General features: G+C 32.5%; 1 protein-coding gene across 5 annotated transcripts in view; it reads right to left on the reverse strand.

The window, feature by feature from the left end:
- Nucleotides 1-22180, reverse strand: part of USP15 (ubiquitin specific peptidase 15) — a 152189-nt gene that overhangs the window by 40455 nt on the left and 89554 nt on the right. For 2 of the 5 annotated variants that reach the window (XM_044678072.1, XM_044678075.1), the window contains 2 exons: nucleotides 20550-20636; nucleotides 14767-14911 (listed from right to left, as the gene is read on the reverse strand). In XM_044678072.1, the coding sequence (XP_044534007.1) occupies nucleotides 14767-14911; nucleotides 20550-20636 (232 nt within the window). Of the gene's footprint in view, nucleotides 1-7289; nucleotides 7384-11436; nucleotides 11502-14766; nucleotides 14912-20549; nucleotides 20637-22180 lie in introns of those variants that run through there. The other 3 variants (XM_044678076.1, XM_044678077.1, XM_044678074.1) reach the window with 3 other exon arrangements.

Here is a 22180-nt window from a genome sequence, read left to right on the forward strand (position 1 = left end):
ATTTATTAGAACCAGAGGGTCAAACGAAAATATTAAAAACCAGGAGTTTCTAAGACAAAGAACAAATAATAAAAGCAGCCGGTTAAAAAATGGAGAAGCCACAATCATGATCTATAAGACTATGCTAAAACTATTAATAAAAAAAAAAAAAAAGAATTAGAAATCTTAGAATACAATACTGCAAATGGCCAAAAGTCAAAAGAAAGAGAAGACGACTTGCCTGGCAAAACTATATAGATACATAGGAAGGAAAAAGATGATTTTCAAGTGTTCATAATGAAAAGATCGGAGTTGAATAAAAAGTAAAAAATACAAATTCAAGGGTCAAGAGAAACCTAGAAGGGTAAATACATTAAGAACTGAGAGGGACCAAATGTTGATGAATTGCTTACATTCTAACAGAAGGAGAGGAGAAAATAAAAATGCAGTTTCAGAATCCAATCAGAGAGATAATTAAAAAGACAGTCTCAGGGTAGGTTTTGTTCTCTTTGGATGACCATAAGAGAGGAAAGAAAAAGGAATAAATTAGGGAAGACATGAGTAAGAAGGGGAGAAGATTAACAGTTTCTCATAACTGGAGTACAGAAGAAGAACCTTATTTTTTTTCTGAACTGGACAATGTACTATTATTGAAAAAGTACACAAATTCACAAAGAGTGTGATATGGAAATATGTTAAAGTAATAAATAGGTAGGAAAAGAGAAAGAGGAGAGAATAGAGTTGGGGAAATAAAAAACAATATAAACTTTGACTTAAAAGGGTAAATTAAAAAGAGGGAATTAAAAGGGAAAAAAGTATAAGAATCTGTGATTTGAAGTCATGAGAGGAAGGGTAGCATTAAGAGAATAGATCACTTAAAATATAGATTATTAGTGTTGCTCATATTTGCTTTTATTAATTTTTTCTTTGCAAAAGAAAAGAGGAAAAAGAGGGGGGAAAGTAAACAAGGCTATGATAGAGCAAAATACAAAAATTAACAATCACAATCATGAACACGAACAGCATGAACTCATCCAGAAAATGGAAGATGGCAATGGATAAAATGAATAAAAACAATGTCATTTACAATAATAGACATTAACAACAGCTAAAATTTATAAAGCACTTTAAGATTTATGCAGCATTTAATATATGTAGTCATTTGATCCTCAAAACAATTCTATGAAGTCAGTGGTATTTTTGTCCTAGCTTTATAAATGAGGAAAATGAAGCTGAGAGAGATTAAGGGACTTCTCTAGGGACAGACAGTGAGTACATGTCTGAGGGATGGTTTGAATTCAAGTCATCTTAAATACAAGTCTAATCCTAGATATTGTGCTACCTACCACCTGCCTTGTAAGAACCATACTTTAAACAAAGATTCACATAAAAGTAAAATGAAGAGCTGGAGCAAAAATGATTATATCTCAAAAAAAAAAAAAGGTAATAATTATGATATCAGGTAAGGCGACAGTAAAAACAGACATGAAAAGAGTTAAGTAGGGAAACTACGTTACAGAGATAAAAAATATTATTGTGTATATGAATATGCATACAGGCATACACAAATACACATGGAATGGCATAAGTAATTAAAAGGAAAGAAAGTTCACTAACTATAGGGAAAAATAGAAAAACTAACAGTTGGAGCTCTCAATGTCCCTTTCATGCCCACCCAAATCTAACAGATAAACAAGAAGTCAAGAACCTGAAGAGAATTTTTGAATTTAGGTATCATAGTTCTCTAGAGAGTAATGAATGGGAACAGAAAAGGAAATATATATATATATATTTTTTTTTTTCTTTGTGCATACAAACAAACCATTGGCAAAAATTCATAAACAAATGCAGAAAAATGGAGATACCAAATACATGATTTACTGACCACAATGTAATAATTATAATCAGTAAAGAACTGAAGAAAGGATTAAAACTTAAGTGGAGACTAAATAAATTAATCCTAAAGAAGTAATGAGTGAAAGACCAAATCACAGAGAAAACATTTTCATCCAAGAAAATGATAATGCAACAACATGAAAACTTTTGGCAACTTAGGGGAAAACTTACTTCTCTAATTTATTATTTATTTATTTGAACTAAAAAGGAGCAATCTATCATCAAATGGGTATATGACTAGAAAAGAAAACCAACACATCAAAAAACCAATAAACACAACAAAATAGAAGTTCTCATAATCAAATTCAAGATCATCAATAAAGCAAAAAACCCATAAAATGATAAACCTTTAACCAATTATATGCCAGCAAAACTGATAAAATGGATTAATATCTACAAAAATATAACATGTCCAGATTAACAGAACAAGAAATGGATTATTTAGACAATTCACGATCAGAAAAATTAAATGAAAAAACTATAAATGAACTTCAAGAAAAAACACTAAGGCTAGATGGACTAAGAAAAGCGAGTTATATCAAACAATCAAGTACAATAAATTCCACTGCAACAAACTGTAAACAGTTATCTATCTAAAACCTAGAGCTAGTATTATCTGTATTGGAGATATGCTAGAAGTCTGTCCAAAAAGACAGTAAAGCAAGGATGGCCATTATCATCACTATTATTTAATACAGTTCTAGAAAAGCTAGTTATGTGAAAATTAGTATGTGAAAATTAAGAGAGCAAATGTAAGTAAAGAGCAAACAAAATTATCACTTTTGTAAATGATACATAGTTTCCTTAAAGAACCAGAGAAAACGAGAAAAAAAATTTAACTGGAACGATGAATAATTTCAGGGAAATAGGAAGAAATAAAATAAATTCACAACACCTATTGGTTTTACTGTATATTTCTAAGGAACCAAAGAGGAAATATATAAGAAGAAATGTCATTAAAATAATTTTAGCATAAATAAATTATTTGTGGATCCATCTACCAAAATACACAGGAGCTATGTGAACAAAACCTCAACATGCTATTTATATAAATAAAGATAAATTTAAATAATTTGAGAGATCAACTTGCTCATGGTTGGGGCATGCCAAAATAATAAAAATGGCAACATCGCCTAAAATAATTTGCATATACAATGAAAAATCTAATTATCAAAAGGTTATTTTGTAGAGCTAAGAAAAAACCCAACAACAAAAGGTTAAGAATCTTAAGGAGAACGGAAAGTAAAAGTGGTCCTAGCAGTACAACAGACCTCAAATTATAGTAACAAAATAGCAATCATCGAAACTATTTGGTATTAGTTAAAATTAGAAAAATTGTTAAGTCAGTCATCAGGAATACAAGATCCAGAAGCAAGAAATCATAGTAACATGGAGCTAGACAAAATATTAATTATAACAAAATCAAGGTGGGAAAATTTGAAAACATTCTGGTAGAAATTATGTTTAGATGAAATATTTCATGCCATATATCAAAATAATCTTTAAAAATATATATGACATACATAATAATTCATGTTATAAGCAAATTAGGAATAGAGAAGAAAATATTTTTCACAACTATAGACAGGGGAAGAGTTGTTGACCAAAGAAGAGAGAAAGAAAAATCATAACAGAGCTACTGATTGCGTAAAGTTGAAAACTTTTGCAAAATCAATGTAGTTAGTATTAAAAGTTAAAGCTTTTTTGGGGAAAAAACTGCAGAAAACTTTTCTGAAAAGGGCTGATAACCAAAAGGAATTGCTAGAAATACAGAAGTGCAAGACCCATTTCCCAAAAGGAAAATGGTCAAATGATATGAACGGGCAGCTCTCAAAAGATGAAAGGCAAGTTCTGAGCATTATAAGAAAAAAATGCAACAAATTACTAACAATATGTAAAATGAAAATCAAAACAACTCAGGTTCTATCCAACACTCATCCAATTAATAAAAATGACAAAAGACAGGATATGAGAGGACAGGCACATTAATGTACTGTTGGTGGAACTATGGATTAGTCTAGGCATTCATGAAAGCAATTTGGAAATGTACTCCCAAAGTGATTAAACTGTGCATAACCTTTAGAACAAGTAAATATCATATCTAGGCATGTACACCAAAAGAGATTAAAAAAGAAAAAGGGTCTAGGGTCTATATTTACAAACATATACACATAATTTCTTGTTGAAAAGACCGGAAACTAAGAGGGTATACGCCCCCTTAAATAAGGAACAGCTTAACAAATTATAATATGAATGTAACAGAATATTATACCACGAGAAATGATAAAAGGGATAAATTCAGAGAAATCTGGAAAGACTTGCATTAAGAAACACAGAGAAAAACGAGCAGAACAAATCAACACAGAATAGAAAACCATTCATAATGGACTGATCAGTGCAATGATGAATCACATGAAGTAAGCTTTTCACCTTGACATCAGTGATGGATCAGAGGTGCTAAATAAGACATTCATTTTTTTTGATCATGGCAAATATGTGAATTTCTTTTGCCTGACTTTATTATTTCTTGGAAGGGGCTGGGGGGGAGTTTGGGTAAAGATATAAGGTTGAGAATTGATAGTCATAGTGACTCTTAAAGGAAAAAAGAAATGAATGTCAAGGGAGATATTGACAGTCAGGACAGCTTTGAAATTGTACTAGATTTGTTAAAGACTTTAAAAAATCACCAATGGGGGCAGCTGGGTGGCTCAGTGGATTGAGAGGCAGGCCTAGAGACTGGAGGTCCTCCTGGGTTCAAATCTAACCTCAAGACATTTCCTAGCTGTGTGACCCTTGGCAAGTCACTTAATCTCCATTGCCTAGTCCTTACCACTCTTCTGCCTTGGAACCAATACACAGTACTGATTTTAAGATGGAAGGTAAGGGTCTTTAACAATAAAATAAATAATCAATAATGGAGATACAGAGGAGTTTCATATGCAGCCTTGTTAGTATGTTTTTGTGTAAGGAAATATTTATATTAATTGATGTCTGTCGAATTTACAATAAGTGTTAAAGAGTAACATTTAATTTCCTGTCTGTTGTCTTCATTTGGTTCAATTGGTTCTTTTATCAAGCTATCTTTAGTTTAAACTTCTCTTCTACTTTTGTTTTATGAGTTGATACTGTTTTTGTCTCATCCTCTGGTGTGATGTTTTTGAAAATAAGCTTAGTTTAACTCATCTTGTCCTTGGTTACTATGTGTTTCTACTTTGCAAGGAGTATGTTTTTTAATTGGCTGAAGTAATTTTGGGGCTCTTTTGGCCTTTTTGCTCTGATGAATATTTTATATAGTTAAACTTCTCCAAGATATGGTGATAATGAAAGATAATATCTTAACTTTTATACATTTCTCACTTGTTCAGACAAAAGCTTGCTTAAAAAGGTTGAGTAGGAGGTGCTATAAGTGTGTAAAGTATCTACTTTTTGTGTTCACTCTTTCTTTTAATTTGGCATAGATTTTGAATTATACTCTATATAGTCTATAAGGACAGCTTATTTTAAATGACTTCCACATCAAGGGCCAGAAATTTCTTCTCTATTAAGAAATAGGGAGGTATTTCTGGGTAGCTCAGTGGATTGAGAGTCAGGCCTAGAGATGGGAGGTCCTAGGTTCAAATCAAGCCTCAGACACTCCCCAGCTGTGTGACCCTGGGCAAGTCACTTGACCCCCATTGCCCACCCTTACCACTCTTCCACCTAAGGGCTTAAAAAATAATTTAAAAAAAATTAAAAAAGAAAAGAAATAGGGAAGCAAAGCAGTATAGAGAGGCTAATGGGCCAGTAATGTAGTCATGGAAATCTAGGGCTTTAAATCCTGTCTCTTAAAAAAAAAAAAGGAAAAAAAAAAAAAAAAGGACCAGCTAGGAGACTGTGGTGAAGTCACTTAATTTCTCTTGTGTCCTAGACAACTAAGAATGTAGATTACAAAGTAACAATTATAGTATTAATCCATACTGACAGGCAATGATGTTTTGGGTATTATATTCAATGCCTCCTGTCTCTAAAATGAAAGGTAAGAGGTTTACACATAGTGTGACTTTAATTTCTTAATTCCATGCATATTTCCCAATACACTGTTTCTGCCAGCATTCTGAGTCCATACTGAGTAGGAAGTTGTATACGTCTGACTTAGTTCAATGTTTTTCACAGAATTTTTCTAGTTCCTTATCCTTTGACATAAATGCTGGTGCACAATCTTCAAGTATTGCCTTTGTGCTTATGCATTATGAGGAAGGATGGCTAAATGTCCTATCAAATTACGTTTCGCATTGCCTTTTGGTGCACAATTAAATCAAGTCCATATAGAAGTCAAGAGTATGAATAAATAATTTTGACTTTATAAAATCAAATAGTCTGGGTCCTCAAAACCTTAAATATAGCAACATCTGATATTTATTCAAAGTGCCCAAGAATGATAAGGATTAAATATTTTTAATCACATTATAAAAATCATTTTCAGAGATCATTCAAAAAGGCAAGACATATTACTTCTGGGGCTTTGGTTTTCTAATTCAAATGATAGATGTTCTTCAAAGGTATATACCAAGCAAAATATGAGTATTATTATGAGGTTATTTGAGACCATGCTTCTCTATGTGCTTTATAAATGGAGTTTATAATTATGATTCTCCTTTATTTATGATGATGCAAGTTGCTTTGAAAGAATCTGGTTCTACTGGATTTACTTTACAAGATGTTTTTGCTGATATTTATTTAGGCTTAGTCGCCACTCACAGCAAAGGTTCCTCTGGCTGTCATTTAATTTTTTTGGGGGGAACCCTTAGCACTTGAGGTTAAATGACCTGCTCAAGGTCACACAGCTAGAACCATCTAAGGCCAGATTTCAATAAAGGACCTCCCATCTCTAGGCTAAGCTTTCTATTTACTGAACACCTAGCTGCCCCTACTGTCATTCAATCTCAACCATCACTAAATGGGAAAATCAATCAGCAGAAAATCTTAAAAATCTCCAATGGTGGCAAAAAAGCCATCTAAGAATATTTTTTCTCATGAGAATAATAGCAGGGACTTTCTTGTATTTTGTCAAGATAGTTTAAATCCTGTTTAAAGGAAAATATAGACATACTATATCAAACTATCTATGTAATTCTTTAAAATACCTGCTATAATCTAAATATTTATTTGACAGTGAACCTCTTTGAAAAGATAATGAAAAATCCCAAATCTCTAAAATATAGCTGATTAGATTTAAAAATTCTTTCAGTAGTGTGGGGAGAATAACATTAAATAGATATACATATTAAACTTTCCTTTCTTGAGTAAGTGGAAAAAATAAGACTGGACTAAAATTTTTCTTCATGGGATTTATTTGTTTCTTATTATAGTTTAAAACAGAGTCCTTTAGTAATAAAAGACACGTCATTACTATTGAAGTTCAATCTCCCCCGCACTACAGTTAGTCCACTGCTTCCAAAAATATTCTTCTAAGAGTCATCTAGGAATAATGTTGTCTTACTGCCAGATCAAGTCATTCACTTTAAACTTCTGTGAAACAGAAATACCCATAAGTCCAGTTATTAACATGAATATTTTAAATTCATTTTATTCAGCATTAACCTAACAAAATAATTTAACTAATGATAGTTTCCCTGAAAGTATACACCTAAAATAAGAATTGTGTTTAAATGTATCTCAGAATCCTGCAAGTTCTGACAAAAGAGAATTTATTTAGATATTCTGAGAGTGGCAGGATTTGAAATGAATTATTTTTTGGAATAAATTTCTTTGTAATAGGTCAATGATTTTAGGTTGTTGAAATCTGCATTAAAAATTAAACAATGCTACAATTTTTGATATAGAGGAAGGAATGGAGTGCTTAATAAATTTACTACAAATATACTGCTTTCAACCGATATCTAAAAACATTAAAAAGAATCCTAAAGTTTTCAATGACTTGATTTTAAAAACAATTAAACTGGACTGTACTGTTTTCCATTGGGAAAAAAAATACTATTACCTTATTCTTCCATAGGAAAGTTGTTTCGTCCCATAGAGCAGTCAATGTGTAAGAAGAGTAAATGAAATGTGATTTATTCTAACTCAAAATAAAACCACCTTCCTGAAAACAAATTTCTAATTTTCTTATAATTAAGTTCTTCAAGGTACCAAAAAAATAAAAAAACAAAACAAAACACACAAAAAACAAACAAAAACTCCCTACTATTATCATAATCTTATTATGTAATAAAAAATATTGTTATCTGTTTTTCACATCCCAGCACTGGTACTACTAGAAAAGAAAACTATTTGAGGATGGGAAATTTTTGCAATTGCCCTTACTGTGAATTTATCTACGTATTGATTTAGAGTGTGATATTTTAAACTGATTCTTATTGCTACTGTCACTTTTAATAGTACATAATTTGCATTAAAAGAAAACATTTTCCAACATGATTAAAATCCAATCATAATAATGCCACATCATTCTAAGATTCCTGGAAGATCATAATTATCCAAAAGCTTTGACAGTGATACCTCAGTTATTTTAAGTGAGAGGTGATGATATGCTAGATAAATTGGCAAACTCAATAATAGCTGTTCTACCCACAATAAAGAAGAAAGCAATAAAAAAATTTCACATGGAAAACATAATATTTGATTTATCTATGTGTCTGGTTACCCTGTCTGGCCCATTGTAGTAATGAAATAGTTTAAAAAAAAAAGAACATAGAAAACATGAATAGCTACTATTATTATCTTCATTAGAGTTCCTGAAAAATCATCTTCAAAGGAATTTTCATATTTGAAAAAAGATTTCTCCCTAAAATACACCACACCAAATATCTATTTTCATTCTGTCTTGGGCCTGTGGATATGATATACTTGTATAAAGAGATGTGGAAATACTATTGTTATTAATTATTATATCTTGCTAAAATTACCAAATAATATCTATTTTAGCTATCAGAGAAATGAAGTATAATGCAATTTTAAACATAAATTCTTTAGAATCAAATCTAAAAGTTTTAAAATCTTTTATTCAATCATGACTGTGGAACTAAAAATGTCTTTAAAATGTTGAAACTACAAAAAGAAAAATAACTTCTTAAAAACATTTAAAAGAGGAAATAATGTTTCTATTGATTTAGACACATACACAGCTGTTTAAAATTCACATTTACTCAAAATCTTACCAGCTGATGTTAGCTTGTAAAGGTTGAGGGAAATTTTATTTTGGACTTCATTTTTGTCAATGAGAATGGAATTCTGAGCTGGAGACGATAATAAAAAAACTTGGAGGAAGAGACCATTTATGGTTAGAATTTATGACCAAGAAAGGGAAGAAAGCCTGAAATAGTTTTGACACATGCACTCTTAGTTTGGAGGAACTGATTCCAAAGTGTCAGAGAAAGGACAGGAAGGATTACTATGAAATAAAATTTTCCTGGAGAAACCAGTCTGTCCATGAGGAAGGGGCAGGCAGCTCAAGAATAAAATAGTGAAGACATGAAGAGAAGCAATTCCAAACAATGTGAATGTTACAGGGCACTACTAACCAAGATTTAAAAAAAAAATACTGAAGCAAGAGCTATTAATGGATACAAAAACAGAAGGGTGGAATGGTCTAAAAATGTCAAGAATGCAAAAACTCAGAATGAGCTGAAGCTGGTAAACCTCCCCCCTGCCCTCCTCCTCACCCCTCCCAAAAAAAGCAGCTATACTGGGGAAAATAAAAGGGTCTGGATAGGACTAATGGGTGGAGCCTCAAGGGCAGAGAAGTTACAAGGAGCCAACTGATCTCTGCCAAATTACCCTTCAAAAAACTATGATATAATACCTCAAAATGAATTCTAGAGCAGAGTAACCCACAAAAAGGCAAGGTGAACTAATCCTTCAGCTCAAAACTACTAAGAAGGCTAGCATGAGGGATGTGGTACACTGGGGTGGAGGTGGAGCCAAGCACACCTGGGCAGGTCTAGGCCCCACCATGGCAACAGGCCTTGGGCATAGGAAAAGCTTCTTGGAGCTCTCTGAGATAGATGGGTGCTGGTTTAGACATCAGCTCAGGAGGAGATTCTAGGGGTCCATTTGGCGACTTTGGGTATAAGACTCTTGTCTCATTGCCCAATGGCAGATCCAGGTCTTAATCCTGGGGTACAGTCCTAGAAGTGAGGAGAAGCACCAGCACACATGCTCGCAGCCACCTCAGAACAGAGTACCCTGATGGCAGTTCCAAGGGGTAAAAAGACTGTTTGGGGTCACTCATAGACCAGAGCATAGGCCCGGATGGTATTAAACATATCGGATGGTATTAAACATATCTCTCCTTATAACATATTATCCTGGAAGAACTAAAAGCAGACAAATCCTCAGTGCCAGCTCGAAAGGCACAAAGAACTTAAAGTTTGGAATAGTGTTCTCTTTACCACAGGTATACATCTCAACTTTAAGAGTTTTAAAATTTAAATGTAAATGATAGGATCACTGCTTGGGGCAGGTGAAATGGTCCTTGTAGCTATGAGAGAGAAAGAGAAAGCAGAACCACTCAATTTTAATTTTGTTTCTAGATTCTCTACCAAGAAGAATAATCTCTGGATTGGAAAGAACAAAACATAATGCCCAAGGAAAGGAGATGGTAGGAAAGCATTTAGATGCCACAGATGAATTCTAATCACCTTGCCTAGAAAAACTACATATCCTAAGACACTGAAAGAACTGCCAGTGGTGAATGCTGAGCCACTGTGAGAACAGGATAAGTATTATAGAACTAGAAAGGAGCAAATTTTTCCCAATTTGTAAAAAATGGATCCCTGCAAAATTCTTGACTCTCTTAGTAAAGAGTTATAGTTAGTGAATTTCTCAAAAAGGAAATATTAATTCCAAAGAATCACGATGCATAGCTTCATCAAGAATAGGTCATGGGTAGCGAGGTGGCTCAGTGGATTGAAAGCCAGGCCCAGAGACAGGAGTTCCTGGGCTCACATCTGGCCTTAAGATCCTTCCTACTTGTGTCACTCTGGGCAAATTGCCTAACCCACACTGCACCTAGCCTTTACTGCTCTTCTGCCTTAGAACCAATACACAATATTGATTCTAAAATGGAAGATAGGGTTAAAAAAAAGAATAGGCCTGCTAGAATAAATATTTAATTTTTGGACAAATAAGGTCATTGAAATGGTAAATTAGGAGAATGTGATATATATAGTTTACTCACATTTTTGCCAAGTGTTTTTTAAAGCCTGACGTTATTTTTGTGGACAAAAGTAGAGGGATACAAGTTAGACAACTGCAGAATTAGTAAGACTAGGAATTAGCTAAATGTCTAGCTCCAAAGAATTAATGATTTATAATTTAATGTTAACCTGGAAAGAAGTCTTAAATGGGATGTTACTAGGATCTCGGCTTGGTCCTGTGCGATTGAAGCATGTTTACCAAGTCAAAGGCACAGATTGGCATACTAAATACATTTTCAGATGACACAATGCTGGGAAGAATAGTTAATATACTAGGCTAGTCAGAATTAAAAAAGATATTGATAGAAGACTGAGTTGAATCTAATATAATGAAACTTAATTAGATTATAGCATAATGACTTACATTTGGATTTGAAAAATCAACTTCACAATCACAAGTTGGGCAAATGCAGCAGGACAGCGGTTTGTCTGAAAAAGAAGTGGGTGTTTTTTGTGGACTATAAGCTCAATGAGTCAAGATTATGATATGGGAACCAAGAAAACTAATAAGATCTTTAATTGCATTAAGAGAGGCAGGAAAGGATGCAGACTATGTTGAAAATTAAGAAGGTAATGGTATGGGGCAGCCGGATGGCTAAATTGAGAGCCAAACCTAAAGAGGAGGAGGTCCAGGTAATTTAACCTCAGGCACTTCCTAACTATGTGACTCTGGCCAAGCCATTTAACCCCCACCGCCTAGCCCATACCATTCTTCTGCCTTGGAACCAAGACACAATATTGATTCTGAGATGGAAGGAAAGGGTTTTTTTTTTTTTTTTTAAAGGAGGCAACATTAGCATAGTACTCTATAATTCTGGTCAGAGTTCAGTTCTAGGTGCCACAGTTTAAGAAAGACAGTGCTAAACTGCCATGTGGCCACATGAAGGCAGGATAGTGAGGAGCCTAAAGGTCTGGCTATGGGGGGATCAGCTGAAGAAAATGGAGATGTCAAGCCTAAAGAACAGAAAATTTAGAAGGAGAATACTAAGTATTTGAAGGCCTGTCATGAGGAAGAGGGATGAATCTTATTTTGCAGCTGCAGAGATGTATATTTAGGTTTGATGTAAGGAGCCTAATCAAAAAGGAATCAGGTTGCCTGGACAGGGAATATGTTTCCCCCAGGCAGAGGTCTCTAAGCAAAGGCAAAGTGATCACTTGTTCTGTGGGCTAGAGAGAGGGGGATGCTTTTTCAGTTCTGGGTAGACAGACTTATCTTCCAACTCTGAAAATTTCTTGTTTCTGTTTCATTATTCTTACCACAAATAACAAGTTGAATCTTCTTTATAATAATTATTTTTCATGTGTAATGGAATGGGATGTGTGACAAATTACTAAAATACAAATTATGAAGAGATCATCTGGCTAGAACTGAAGCTCTTTCATACCCTGGGAAAAAACAAACAACTTTGACAATCTCTTTAACTAACACCAACAACAACACAAAGGAAAACTCTCTAATGCTAAGATAATACTTCTCATATCTTGTATACTTATATAACATTCACAATAAGTTTATTTTCAAGTGACTGACGTTCATTAAGTTGGACCACCAATTTTTACAGAACGGTAACATTTTGAGAAAATTAGAGAAAAGATGGAAAATATTGCACAATATGAAGTTAGAAGGAATCTAGTCTCAATGATTGAGAACTAGACTTAAGTGTCAGAAAAATTATTTCTGGGCCCAGAGCTACATGTACTACTTGTGTGACTTTGGGCAAGTATGACCTTAAAGAGACTCAAGGGCTTCACTTGTCAAATAATAACACACTAAACCTCATTCCCACCCCTCAGTCTGCTCTAAGAACTCACAAGGTTCTTGTAAAGATTCAATGAAATTATATGTAAAATATGTGTAAGCTATGAAATGAATAGCATAATTTTACCCCAAAAGACTTAGATTATTCTGATTTTCTATGAACATTTCAAGACTATAGATAAAAAAGTAATCATATTCCTAAAGACTAAGTCACTAAATGACAGAAAATACAATGTAATCATGAATAACAATAGTATTTTTCTAAACAGATTTATTGTTTATCTAAAATAAGACCAACCATTTTTAAAGTTGTTATGAAATACCAATAATTAAAAGTACTACGTACTAATTAGGAATTAAGTTTTCTGAAAAATACAAGTTTACAATTTCTTCAATTTGGGGCTTATTAAATAAAGGAGTCCAAGTTAGCAAGCTATGGCAAGTGTCATCAAAATCTTAGGTAAAACTATCTGGTAGGAATTTTTTTGGCATGTTCTCTTATCTTAGTGATTCCTTTTCTTTCTCTCTAGTTGTAGAGTGCCCTTTAACTTTATCCTATGTGAAATCTGCCACCATAGCACTCCTCAATCAAAACTACTCCACTGAAAAGTTTTCTACCCCATAGCATCTACTTTCTTAGCTAATTCTGAAGGGAATTAATCTGACTGAAGAAATGACATAGGGATATCAATGATAGATGTGTCAAAAGTCCCAGAATTGAGTTGGAAGAAGTGACCTAAGACAATTATAGGCTTATAAATATTATACATTACATTCAAATCTTTTGAAATTTTTTCTTTGGGATTAGAAGATTAACATTACAAGCTGAAATTAATTAACAGCTAAAACAAAGAAACTTAAAATGTTGATTTGGAATTCAGACAGTCTTAAGGAAAATAGAATCCAAATCTCTAGAAAATGAGGTAGCATTATCAAAAGAAGAAAACTAAACCAACAATCAATTCTAAGTTTTTAACAAGGAACCCAAAATTATGAAACAATGTGTGTATATGTGTGTCTGTGTGTCTAAAAACCCTTACCTGCCACCTTAGAATCAAAATCATGTCTTGGTTCTAAGGCAGAAGAGCAGTAAGTTCTAGGCAATGGGGGTTAAGTGACTTGCCCAGGGTCACACAGCTAGGACATGGCCAAATTTGAACCCAGGACCTCCTGTCTCTAGGCCTGGCTCTCAATCTACTGAACTGTCTAGCTGCCCCCAGAAACAAAAGTTTTGAGGAAGAAATGAGACATTAACATTTTCTTTTAGCACACAAAGTTTCTAATGTAGGGAAGAGACTTCACTGGCCATCTAGTCCAATACTGTCTTAAGGGTCAAGTCCTGAGTTGGTTTTTATATGTTTAGATTGCCAGGTAGTACAGCTCAGAGCAGGTGTAGAAGAAACAACACATCATCAAGGAAATAAGAGAAAACAAGGTTTCTTTTACAATACAAAGAGCTTGAAAATTTTAGTTTAGACTTTTTTAGCAAAGTGATTTTTAACATGGTAGTTGGGAGATTGTTTTAATGGCTTTCATATTTGAAATAATATTTTAGATTCTTCCCCTTTGCCAATCTCTTCCTCTGAACATTTTTCATGTCATTTGATGCTTTTTATTTAGAGCTAGAAAAATTGTAGTCTTCAAGGTTTTCCAAGTTTGTCTTAAAAAAATTATACTTAGTATAAAGGTGCATAAATCTATTCTTGAGGGTTTTTTTCCCCAGAAACCTAAAATATTCTCCTTTTAAATGAATATTTGAGTGAAACATTCCTTAAGCTGCTACTGACAACTGATCACCTGCTGCCTAAACAAGAAGTGTGGCAATGATGTTGAGATATACATTATAGAATGTTGAACATAAATTTGAAAATTATCCCACTATTCAAAACTAGTGATTTCCAAGAAATATACTCAATTTCATTTAGAAACACCTACCTGAATAGCTGAATTCATGAAACATGTATTTCCCAAGTTACTTAGGCCACAGAGGCCAGGCTGTTCATTGTTTCTTCCTGGCTCTGAATAATCATAGTTCTTATAAGCAGTGTATGATGGGAGACAATAGTTTGAATTTTTCACACTGGAAGAAAACAAAACATCTTTCATAATGCAGCAAATAAAGAACTCATGGATCATAATCCTGTAATACAAATATAGTACTATATAATCCTTATGACATAAATGGTGCAGTTAGATTTTTTTAAAAATCACTTAACTTAGATATTTCTAAGTTTTGAACCCCAGCCAAAATAAACCCACCACACATCCCTCGATCAGTCATCAAAAACACTGCATCATGTACCACACCAACCAATACAGACTACTACTGTATTTTTCTACCCTTGATTAACTGGAGCAGCTTCACAGCAAACTCCATTCTTCATTGCTCCATCAAATTTAAAACATTCAGATTTTAAACACCACCAGCAGCAATAGATCATTTCATTTAGGTCTCTTTTGCATCCTGCTACTGTAAGAGTGAGAACAGTAGAAATGGGAAGGAAGAGTTGTGCTTCAGTTACAGGTGAGAGCTGAGATTTCCAAGGCCACTGTGACATCACTGGTCTGATGCACTGAAAATTCTATTTATAGTTTCTTTGCTAAGATAGCATAATCCAGCACTGAAATACAGAAAAAGCCTGGGATGATGGGGAATGCACAAATTGCTTCTAAGTAGGTATACCCCCATTAGTAATATATAGCTTTCTGTTTCTTCAAGAATGTTTGATTTAAGAAGGCTGTGGCATTGGATAACTTTTTTTTTGGATAATTTGCTTAAAGGTACCCTTTTATTTTTTTAGTTTATTAATGTTTTAGAAAAATGCCAACTAATAAGAACTTGTGTATATGGGGGAAATTGTTTTAAAAAAGCAAGTAATTTAATGGGAAAATATTCTAACAAGTAAAAAATTTTGTGTAAAAGTAAATTTATACTTAAAATGTTTCTATTAGAGATCAGAAGCTTTGGATACTATTCATGGCATTCCTGCAATTGTTCCTTTTTTTCTCCCACATTAAAACAAACCTGAATGACACAAAGTCATTTGATAAAAGTTCAAGCATGGCAAGAAAAAAAATTCTGTGTCATGAGTGAATACTAAAGAATTACAAATCTTATCAATATTTTTAAGAGTTAATTATAGTGGTTTACAATCTATGGCATTCTAACTTAAAAAAAATCATGTCTGCATTTGATATTCAAAAAATCAAAAACATTTCCAATCTCCCTTTCATTATTACCACAACAGATTTAAAAACTGAACTGAATTATACCGCTGTTGTTTAAGTCTTAGTTACTACTGCTTTAATCCCTCTTTTCATCCTCACAAAAAAACACCCCAATAAATTAACCTCCCCATCCTTGCAAATCCCACATCAACCTAAAAATTCCACATTTAGTGTAAACTAGTCAAATCTTGAAAATACCTGGTGGTTTTCTCCATTTTTACAAATGAACTTTTAAATTAAAGAGAAATAAAGAACAGACTGCAGGGAAATTGTAACTAGCGATGGTAGTTACACCAATTTACCTTTTAAAAAACATTTTTAAAATGTCACAAAATTCAAATTCAAATCAAATTATTTTCTACAAATTACTAGGATTTGTATAGGTTTCTAAATATTGGAAACAAATTGTTGTGAAATGTATAATCATTTAAACTCATGCTATACACTTATTTCTAAAGATTAAAATACAGTGACCTAGGCATGGCATAAAAGAGATGATATTTTGCATTTTATATGTTAAGGTAATATAAAGTAAAATTATATTCTTGTTATAACAACATAATGAAATTTCAGTAGTCAAAAGTCTCAGTTTTGGGGAAAATATGCCCAAATACAAGCCCATAAGTGCTCGTTCTCTGAGACAGATTCAGAAATGCAAAAAACTGAAAGCCAAATATTGTCTCACTACACAAGCATATATTCAGAGATATATGTACGTGTATATCCATATAAGTTTGATACATAACATAAATGGTGTATGAGAACTCTTCTTTAGTTGTTCTGTATTCAAGTTTCTTGTCTGCTGGAAAATGAACAAAATAAATTTTCTGAGAGCTTAAGCAATAGCTAAATTTTAGGCTGTTTTGGTGAGAGGTTAGGAATTGCTTCCCCAGAAGGCAGGGGGATTCAATCAAATCAAATCAAATCAAATCAAATCATTCTGTCTATGATAATGATGATAAAAACTTTACAGTTTGTTCCAAGTGCTATTATATTCCTTAGAGCAAATTACATTAAATAAACTGTTTTAGAAAACATTGTGACTATAGTACGTTTTAAAAATTAGACGCTAAGGTTAATCTTTACTATGTTATAAAACTGATTTTGCACAATGCCAACAAATTTAATAGTTAATTGAATGGGTTACCTTAAAAATATTATTTTAGGATATTGCTATCTTTAAACAATAGTAAAAAATGTTAACATATAGCTGATTGCTATATTCCTAGTGGTGTTGGAAATAATTTTAGGCATTTTATCTTTATTTCTACCAGTTTTCAATTGGAAGAAACTATTTTTATTTTATTTTTTCTGTTATGGAAATATTTGTTCTTCTTGAAAACTCAAAAGACTTCTCTGAATCAGGCATTCTTACTTAAAAGAACTTACAATGAAAACTTTTGCAAAAATAAACAAAAAAGGGGGTAGCTGGGTAGCTCAATGGGTTGAGAGCCAGGTCTAGAGACAGGAGGTCCTAGGTTCAAATCTGGCCTCAGACAATTCCTAGCTGTATGACCCTGGGCAAGTAACTTAAGCCCCATTGCCTACCCTTATCACTTTTCTATCTTGGAACTAATATATAGTATTGGTTCTAAGGCTGAAGGTAAAGGTCTTAAAAAATTTTTTTTTAAATCCCCCCAAACTATTTGTAATTTATACAATTTAAAATCACTAAAAGTATTCATTCTAAAATTCAAATGCCATTTATAACATTCAAGATGGCACGATTACGAGTGGTTGGACCTGTATAGAAAAAAGTATTAGAGCCTTTAAAAATTTTTTTTTAGTTTTAATGGGCAATTTCATTGAGTGGGAAAGATGCAGTAGGCCTTTTATGGTGTCACTGAAAGTAAGGGATGAAGGGAATTTACAAGTGACGTAATCTAATGCCTATCTGTCTGTCTAAAAATAAAATAAAACATCAAACCCCATGGCAGTGACTTGGCAGTATCAACTCGGCAATGACATTGTCAAGACTAATGCAAGTCTCTGGAATCCTAGGAACAGGGCTCTTTTTAGTTACACCACACTGTTTTATACAAGGTGATCCAAAAGTCTAATTGCAATTTTAAGCTTAAAGCAATTTTATGCTAACTTGCTGATTTAAGCACTAAGAATGTAGGAGCCTTTTGTGTGTCAAGTTACTGTATATTCACTGAATTAGGTGTGCATGTGGTGGGGGAAAGGCCTTTTTCTGTTCATTAAGAATCCAGCAACAGGTGGTAGACACTCATTTTCTCTGGTATGATATCATTCTTATTAAACAACCAGGAATCAGAGGATAAAAGGACTATAGAGGAAAAGGGAAGATGGAAGAATAGATTAGTTTTAAACTAAGATGTAAAGGATAGTAAGTCTTAAAAAAATTAGAGTATTCTTAAAATTCTTTAAAAAAAATTAGAGTATTCCTCTCACACAGTTGGAGACATTTCATTTCCAGATAAAGGTAGTTAACTATTGGATCAGTTAAAAAAAAGAAAGTACTCTAAAGGCAAAATGATCCGGATATGACAGCAAGTTATAAAAGAAAAAGGAAATTTTAGAGAAGGCTGGATTCAATATGTCTATATCAAAATAATAGTTGAGCTGACAACCTAAAGTCACAAGACCTGAAATGTTATAATTTGTTTTCACGATCTTTTGAGACCCTAAATATAAACTAGATGTAGAAAAAGTGGCTACTACATAAAAAAAAAATCACATTAAAGAGTAGTAGTTCTGGTTATATATTCACCATACTTTTTTGACATATCATGAATTTTTGCTAAAACAATTGAATGTTTTATATTACATGTTTCACAGTATATTATGTCACTTATAAGTGAATTTCATAATTCAAAGTGTCAACCAAAATTTGTAAACTGCAATACTGAATTACAGTAGAATTTTGCAAAACTTTGATTACATACACATAAATTTATCCCATACATTTATTTTAGCACACAATTTAAATGTTTTAGGATAGCACTCAATAACGGGCTACTGGAAAAAGTTCCATTAATGCAGTTGGTTGGGTCATCCTCTAACATATCTCAACACTGACAAATCATGATTGTACAATTCTGAAGTTCTAACCCACACTGCCACATGCTTTCAAAAACTGAAGAGTAGGTCAAGCAAAGACTAGCAAATAGTTATAAATATTTATGTAGTTTCTAATTAAAATTTCTCCAAGCAAAAAGAAATTCTGAATGCTTAAATTATCACATAATAGTAATCCTTACAAATATGGAAAATGCTTATATGCATAACAATCATATGTTAATAGTTAAAGTGTCAGTTGTGAGAATTTTAATAAAATTCCATTATAACAGAATTACCTTCTATGATCTTAAATATATAGCAAAAATCACAAAAGAGGTATCCAAAATAATGCTGTTTCTATGGTGATATATTTTTTTGCTGATTTCTTTAACAGACTTCTCAAAACCATTTTCATCATGAAGGAAGACAACCTAACCTGTATACACACTGTCCCTTACTGATATAGGTTATCTATACTAATCTCTGGTTAACAGTCAGGAAACACTTCCTATAGCTTTCACTCTTTAAAAACTTACACATATTTTCAATATTCAGTTAAATAGCATGCATTTAGATTCTTATTGAGGCGTGTGGCACTTCTGATAAAAGCAGTACTTACTAGAAGTTCTGTAGGAAACATTTGTATTATATTTTGCCTAAATTTTGTTCCCCTGGATACCAATTTGCCAAAACAAATTGAATAACATTTTAATGGAAAGACTATTACAAGTAACAGATCTAGTTCCTTTGAGTTTGCTCTACACCAAAAAATTACTTGGCATTGTTTGACATGTATAATGTATAGGTAGAGTAGTGTAGAGCTAACGTAACATATACATTATACTTTACTCAGATGAGAAATTTTATAAAGGATAAAAATTCTTAAATTTCTCTCCGAAATGTAATCCCTCTAATATCAAATAATACAAGTTCAAATTCTAGCCTACAGCATTCTAACATGTATATGTTAATACAAATTCCTCAGGAAAATATGCATTATTGCCAGTCACGGATGACAGTGAAATAAATACAAGGTGAATCACATAAAGGTATTCTAACATCACAGATGACTTTACAGATACAAATGTAGTTATAAAAAGCCAGCTGAATTGTTTGCATCAAAAATGTTTTTATTTTAATAATTTTACTTCTAAACTTTAATAATTTATTGTGATCATTGATGGTGTAAATATTAAATTCTAAAGGAATTTTATTATACTCAACAAATACACCTTTTAGGTCACAAATCAAATGATTTATTATAATATATATGCTAGATCAAGAACAAGTTTATAAACGAGTATGCTTGCTTATTTTACTTTGTGGAGTGAGTGCTAACCAGAAATTAGAGAAACTCAGTTTTAATGCAAAAAAAGTTTGTCCTCAATTCTAGATAGGAGTTATTTTGCTGCAATCACAAGGTGGTGATTCAATTAAACAAACAGTTCTTAAGATACATTGCTTACTTTCTGTTGTTGATGTTGTTATAATTATTTGATAGAGATGAAGGAGAGATCTTTGGTAAAGTTGAAAAATTGGATGCACCTGGGGACCTTTAAAAATATGAAAATGTTAAATTAGATAAAGATGCTGAATTCTGAAATTAATCATGAAATAAAGAAAAGAACAGATGCCAATGTATGTAGTAAATGAATGTTGAAAAAATAATTATGAGCAAAAAGCATTAAATATCAATTGGTTTCCAAATTCAAAATGCATTCTTCACATAAAAATTAACTCAAAGCAAAAAAGCAACCATTTTTATGTTTCATTAGCCAAATTAAATAAGCAACTTTATTCTTTTGATTATTTTATTAAATAAAATGTATCTCTTTTCTAAAAATTAAACACTTACAATTAAACATTGTCAATGTTTCATGAATTAAAATATTTAGGATAATATTCTCACCACTAATTAATTCAGAATTGCATTGTGCATTAAGAAGCCAATTGTTCACAAAGTCAATTTATAACTCAGTTTAAACAACCAACTCTTAATTATCCACAGGATATAGAAAAAGCATGAATAAATTACAAAGATAATCTATAAAAAAAGCCTTTTTGGACCAACAATTGTTCAAATTTGATTAATATTAAAACTGTCATATAATAAAAGCTCATTAATTCAGATCATCTAGACCCACCCAGAGTTTTAAACTTTTTTGTGCCATGGATCTTGTTGACAGGCTGGTAAAGATGAAGTGTGGACCCCTTTTTGGAATGTTTTAAAATGCATTTTAAAAATACAGAGAATTACAGAGGAAACCAATTATATTGATAGTAACTGTTTTAGAAAATAACTTCATTGATCCCAGGCAAAGAACCTCTGGTATAATCCAACACTCATTTTACAGATGAGGAAAGCCTAGCAAGAAATAGGTGAAGTTGTGCAAAGGTCATCCGACTATTAAGTAGCAGAGGCAGGATTCAAATCCGGGTAGGTAGTCTGATTCCAAATACAGGGCTCCTTCTACTGTACTGCACATACGGTTCTATTGCTGGCTCCCAAGTTTGTTAGCTATAGTAATTTAATTACAGTTAATTTCTTCTATAATCTGATTTACACTATTAATTTACTTGGCAAACTCCTTTTTCCACTGACAGTCCGAAATCTAACTTCAGGGCAATATTGGTGTTCTCACAAATTCCAAATTTGGGAGGATCAAACAAATTGTTTTATAGGATAAATTTTATTTTTAATTTTTTATATTAATTTTTATCTAATCACAACTTTCTAGAAAACAAGCATGAAGTGAGGCATATCCTTAATACTATAAAGAATTTCAGCAGCAAACTCATTGATTCAAACTTTAAAAGTGCAAAAGTATCTTTTTGTGGCTAAATCCATAAAAATTCTTTTTTTGCTGACCACTAGGTCACTTACTATACCCGTTAACATCTCTAGTAAGAATGACAATTAAAAGGCTCTCAGTTATTTTTGTAGGTTATCTATCTATATGTAGCTATCACAATTCTTTTCTAAAATACCTTTTCCATGGGGACAGCTGGGTAGCTCAGTGGATTAAGAGCCAGGCCTAGAGATGGGAGGTCCTGGGTTAAAATCTGGCCTCAGACACTTCCTAGTTGTGTGAACCTG

This window comes from Gracilinanus agilis, chromosome 5 (assembly GCF_016433145.1).
Source record: "Gracilinanus agilis isolate LMUSP501 chromosome 5, AgileGrace, whole genome shotgun sequence".
Lineage (NCBI taxonomy): Eukaryota > Metazoa > Chordata > Mammalia > Didelphimorphia > Didelphidae > Gracilinanus > Gracilinanus agilis.